This window comes from Neomonachus schauinslandi, chromosome 6, assembly GCF_002201575.2.
Source record: "Neomonachus schauinslandi chromosome 6, ASM220157v2, whole genome shotgun sequence".
In the NCBI taxonomy this organism is placed as follows: Eukaryota; Metazoa; Chordata; class Mammalia; order Carnivora; family Phocidae; genus Neomonachus; species Neomonachus schauinslandi.
This window is the reverse complement of record NC_058408.1, coordinates 27855941-27861310: the sequence shown is the minus strand read 5'-3', so window position 1 is coordinate 27861310 and position 5370 is coordinate 27855941. Positions and strand designations below refer to the sequence as shown.

At 61.6% G+C, this 5370-nt stretch overlaps 1 protein-coding gene across 1 annotated transcript; it reads left to right on the top strand.

The window, feature by feature from the left end:
- ELF3 (E74 like ETS transcription factor 3) lies at positions 1–4838 on the top strand. Its single transcript, XM_021682470.1, has 9 exons — positions 1–82; positions 519–689; positions 1056–1277; positions 1510–1596; positions 1797–1916; positions 2087–2176; positions 2319–2435; positions 3329–3524; positions 4032–4838. Exons 2-9 carry the CDS (start codon positions 527–529, stop codon positions 4144–4146), a joined length of 1110 nt encoding a protein of 369 aa, XP_021538145.1. The 5' UTR covers positions 1–82; positions 519–526; the 3' UTR covers positions 4147–4838.
- The last annotated feature ends 532 nt before the right edge of the window (positions 4839–5370 follow it).

Genomic DNA, 5370 nt, shown 5'->3' with positions numbered 1-5370 from the left:
CAGCTTTTTGCCTCCTGGATTTCTCGCCTGCCTACTGTCCCTTAATCCTGCCTGCCTGCCACACCCACACTCCGCCAGTCAGGTAGGACCCCCCCCCCCACCTGTCATATTGCCCAGCCTGGGCCCTGGGAAACGGAGAGGGGTCGAGGGGATGTGTAGTTTCTATACCCACCCACTGCAGCTGCGCACTGTAGGGCCCCTGAGCAGGAGTGTCGGGCAGTGGGAGTGCCCTGAAGGTCGCAGAGGCACTGTCTCTGGGAGGGACAGAGTGGCCCTAACTCTGCCAGTCCCACCCAAGGGCCCAGGGGGGGCTGAGGAGGGGGCCCATAGGAGGCCTAGTGCCCGCAGCAGGCTCTGAGATCTTGGAGCCCTCCATGAGGAGAGGGTGTCCAAAGAGATATTGACCTTCACCGCCCCCTCCTTGGGGCTCCTCCTGCCCCAGGCTTGGCTGGAACAGAAGAGCCAGAGGGTAAGGGGAGGACCCTGGCCCTCACCAGCCTTGGCCTCTCTCTCCCCAGGTAGCCTCATGGCTGCAACCTGTGAGATTAGCAACGTCTTTAGCAACTACTTCAGTACTATGTACAGCGCAGAAGAGCCCGCTCTGACTTCCGTCCCCCCTGCTGCCACCTTTGGGGCTGATGACCTGGTGCTGACCCTGAGTAACCCCCAGATGCCACTGGAGGGCACAGGTGGGTCTCAGCAGGTGGGATGGGGTGTTTGGGGGAGGGAGAGACATTCCTCTAAGAGTCTGTTAGATAAATGGGGAAGTCAGGCAGGGAGGAGGGTCCCCCCAGCAAATTCTAGCACTAGGGTCTGGGGTGACTTGTAAGAGGCTGAGGTATTGGGGTTGAGGGGCAGCGACCGACTGACTAAGTGAGGTGCTGGGCGAAGGTGTGAATGCCACCCCCTGCCCCTCCTCCTGGCAGGGTCTCTGAGACGTGGGGGTGGAGGGGTGGGGGGGGCGATGCACACAGAAGCCCAAATGGGCGCCAGAAATGGGCGGTGAGGGTCCGGGTGGCTCAAGCTGACCTGACGCTGTGCCCGGTCCCTTGTAGAGAAGGCCAGCTGGTCGGGGAAGCAGCCCCAGTTCTGGTCAAAGGCCCAGGTTCTGGACTGGATCAGCTACCAAGTGGAGAAGAACAAATACGACGCGAGTTCCATCGACTTCTCGCGGTGTGACATGGACGGGGCCACGCTCTGCAACTGTGCCCCTGAGGAGCTGCGCCTGGTCTTCGGGCCTCTGGGGGACCAACTCTATTCCCAGCTGTGGGACCTCAGTGAGTCCGGGCCTCTGGTGCCCCCGGGAGCCCAGGGCTGGAGGGGGAGGCCTCCCTCTCAGCTGGGGAGGCTGGCCTAGGGAACGGCCCACACCCCGAGCTGAGGCCAGCAGGGCTGTGGGAAGGACCTGCAGCCCCAGGCCAGTGGGCACAGACCGCGAAGGAAGCCCTGAGGGGAGAGGGGAGTGGAACTGCCTGCCTGGGCTCTGACCCCTCCTCCCTTCCCAAGCAGCTTCCAGCTTTCCTGACGAACTCAGCTGGATCATTGAGCTGCTGGAGAAGGACAGCATGGCCTTCCAGGAGACCCTGGGCCCCTTTGGTGAGAATTCATTTTCTCAATCATCCCCCAGCTTGTCCTATCCCATCTCAGCCTCTCCCTGAAGCGCTAGAGCTGACCCTTGGTCGCCAGACTTCTGTCTCCCCCAGCTAGAAAAACAGCAGCTCGTTGGACCTCTAGGTGGCCTAGTGTCCCTGCCTGTTCCTCAGAACCCTGTCTGAACCCCTAACTCCTCTTCCCAGACCAGGAAAGCCCCTTCAACCAAGAGATGCTGGAGGAGTGCCGGCAGGCCGGCCCCTACTTCCCTAGCAGCTACGGCCCAGGAGCCCCCTCCCCCGGCAGCTCCGATGTCTCCACCGCAGGTGAGCACCCTCATCCGGGCCACAGCCTCCCTTTCCCCCAAACGTCCCGCAGCCCTTGGTTCCTGCACTAGAGCCCAGGCTTTCTGCGAGGAACAGGAGCGGGCTGGGCAGCGCCCCCCCCCCCCGCCCCCGCAGAAGGTATGGACTCACTCTGCCCCCACTCCCCCCAGGAACTGGTACTTCCCAGAGTCCCCACTCCTCAGACTCCGGTGCAAGTGACGTGGACCTGGATCCCAGTGACAGCAAGCTCTTCTCTAGGGGTGAGTGGGGGTCCCAGTGGGCAGTGCCCTTGGGGCTGGTCCTTCCCCTCATCCCTGCTCACCTGCAGGGTCTCCCTGCAGGAGCTGCCCCCTCGAGCCCCCCCTTCCTTCCCCTCCTGACCTTGCACCTCCCCTGTCTTAGACGGCTTTCCCGACTATAAGAAGGGGGATCCTAAGCACGGGAAGCGGAAACGGGGTCGGCCTCGAAAGCTGAGCAAAGAGTCTCGGGAGTGTCTGGAGGGCAAGAAGAGCAAGCATGGTGAGCTCCTGGGGTCCCCCCCTTTGCTCTGAGGCCTGGGGGGTGGGGCGGGCGGCAGGTTCACTGGGGCTTCTTTCTCCCGTGTTCGCCGGCTGTCCACCCCGCTCCTCCCTGCCGCCGTCCTGGCTGTGCACGGGGCCCGAGGCTGTGTGGCACTGGTCACCACCTCCTTGCAGAGCCTAGGTCAGTGGTCCTGGAGAGGAGGGGAAACTGAGGCCCGTGGGACTAGAGCCCAGGTTCGCGGCCCACCCACTCCAGTTCTCTCTGCACTTGCTCTGTCCTGCCTGCTGGGACACCCTCGGTGGTGTGAGGGGGCAGCTGGTGGGTGCTGGGAGGGCCCGCGGGGCCGCAGGGGGCTCAGGCAGAGGACCGTGACCCTGCTGCAGGCCTCAGGCCCTGGTGTGTGCCAGCCGGCCGCTGGGAACCGCTGGGTGACGGCCCCCAGCTCCTTCTTGCCTCCGTTTCGTGCGGGCAGCCTCCCTCCCCCCACACGCTGCGCCTGGCTTGCTTCTTGTCTTCAGGGGGCTGTTTTTTCCAGGAAGATGTCCCCTCATCCCCCAGGCCAGGGCCAGCTCCCTGGTCCTGTACTCACCAAGCTCTCACCACCTGTTGGTGTGTTTGCGTTTTCCCGGTGGCATCCACCGAACCATGGGCCCCTTCAGGTGGTAGTGAGTCTCAGTCACTCTCAAATCCCAGCCAGACACAAGATCAGTATTGGAGCGCATAAGACATCTGTGCTGTGTGAGAGGCAGGCCCCCTCTGGTGTGGGAGGCGGGAGGGAGCAGCCGTGACACGGCGCAGCCATCGGGGGCGACGTGCTGGGCCAGGCGGGGCCCAAGGTCTCGGAGGAGAGGGGCTACCCTGGCCTCTGACCGAAGCCTCTGGCCTTGCAGCCCCCAGAGGCACCCACCTGTGGGAGTTTATCCGGGACATCCTCATCCACCCGGAACTCAATGAAGGCCTCATGAAGTGGGAGAACCGGCAAGAGGGTGTCTTCAAGTTCCTGCGGTCAGAGGCTGTGGCCCAGCTTTGGGGCCAAAAGAAGAAGAATAGCAGCATGACCTACGAGAAGCTGAGCAGAGCCATGAGGTGAGCAGGTGCCCGGGGTCCTGCAGATGCTGCCGGGGACAGCTTGTCCCCGCTCCCACGGCTCTCTGACCACCACCCTCCTGACAGGTTTGAGTCCTGTAGAGTGAGGATAATAGCGCCTGCCCACTTCTGGGATTAAAGGATGACATGGAGAAAGCAGTAGGTCGGCATAGCAAACACAGCGAACTCTCTCTGGCAACGTTTCTTTGCATTATCTGCAAGGCTTGTCCTGAGAAAAGTTCTTAGTGGTGAAAAGAGCTTGAGCCAAGGCCTCCACCAAGACCTGGCTTTCCCCCTATTGAATCAATTAGATTGCTTGTCTGGACCTCAGTCTCCCCCTGAACGATCACTAAGGTCCCTTCCAGCCCTAAAATCACGTGGTTTCACGATAAGCTGGAACCCAGTGGGCCAGGCCCTGTGAGGATATCGGGGGCGGGTGGGGGGAGGGCATCAGCAGTCCGGGCTGCTCCCTACCCGGGCCCGTCTGACCACCCTGTCCGCACCCAGGTACTACTACAAACGGGAGATCCTGGAGCGAGTGGATGGCCGGCGGCTGGTCTACAAGTTCGGCAAGAACTCCAGTGGCTGGAAGGAGGAAGAGGTTGCCGGGAGTCGGAACTGAGGGTCCGAACAGGACCCAGGACCAAACGCACGGACTTGAGGCCTGCAGCCCCTCCTGGGAGGACCACCAGGCCCCCACCATTCGGGCAGCCTGGGGCCATGCCGTGGAGAGAAGCTGAGGTTCGGGTTCCTTGTTCAGCCGCCATCCTGGGATCTGGGGCTTGCGGCCTCTCCTCTCTGCCCTCCTCTTGGAATTACGAGCCCTGGGGTTTGAGGGGACCGGTCGGCTGACCACAGCTGCCAGCATCGTTCCTCTTACCTGGTGCCTCCCAGACCCAACAAAGACAGCAGCTACAGATGATGCCTTCCGCCTCCAGATGCCTGGGCTGAGCCAAGGAGGCCAGGAAAAAGCAGCAGGGGTGCTGCGAGAGAGGGGGCAAGACGGGGTCCTCCTGCCCCCTGCTTTCCGGACCGGCCTCCACCTCAGTGCTTGGACCCCGCAGGCAGGGGTCAGAGCACTCCCTAATTTATGTGCTATAAATACGTCAGATGTACATAGAGATCTATTTTTTCTAAGACATTCCCCTCCCCGCTCCTCTCCCTCCACGTGTTCGTGGTCAGACTGACTGTTCTAGGCCCTTGGCTGGGCCAGTGAGGGGCGGGGAGATGCCGGGACCCTCAGATTGGGACTCCTGGCTCCTTTCTCCTGTGAATGGAAGCAGAGACCTCCAATAAAGTGTCTTCTGCGCTTTTTCTAACCTTTGTCTTAGCTACCTGCATACTGAAATTTGGGCCTCTGGATTGGATGAGGCCGTGGGGTTGGAGGAGGGGCGGGGCAGGAGCTTTACCGGGCTGGGGGTGAAGGCAGAGGCAGGCCTGCAGGGTAGGGACAGGTGTCCTAGAGCAGGAGGGCTCGGTTTACAGACAAGCTGCCCCGGGGGGGCTGGAGGGCAAGCAAAGGAAAAAAGGTGAGACTGAGAAAGCTTCCCAGGCTCCGTGCAAGCAAGGGCATGAGCTCGGCCAGCCAGACACTGGGCCAGCCCGGCTGCCGCGACACATTTGCGTGGTGACCTTCGCCAAGTCAGCCCTCTGGGCCTGCTTCCTTGCTGAAAGGCTGGGGTTTGGATCCGACGCTAAGAAGTCTAGAATTACGTATCGAGCCTTATGGGATAGACGCTTCAGACTCCAGCCGTGTTGGCCCCAAACAGAGAAAACAAAATGGAGATGAGTACTTGATAAGAAAGAAGGGGGGAAGGAATAAACGTTTGCCAGCCTCCTGTACGCG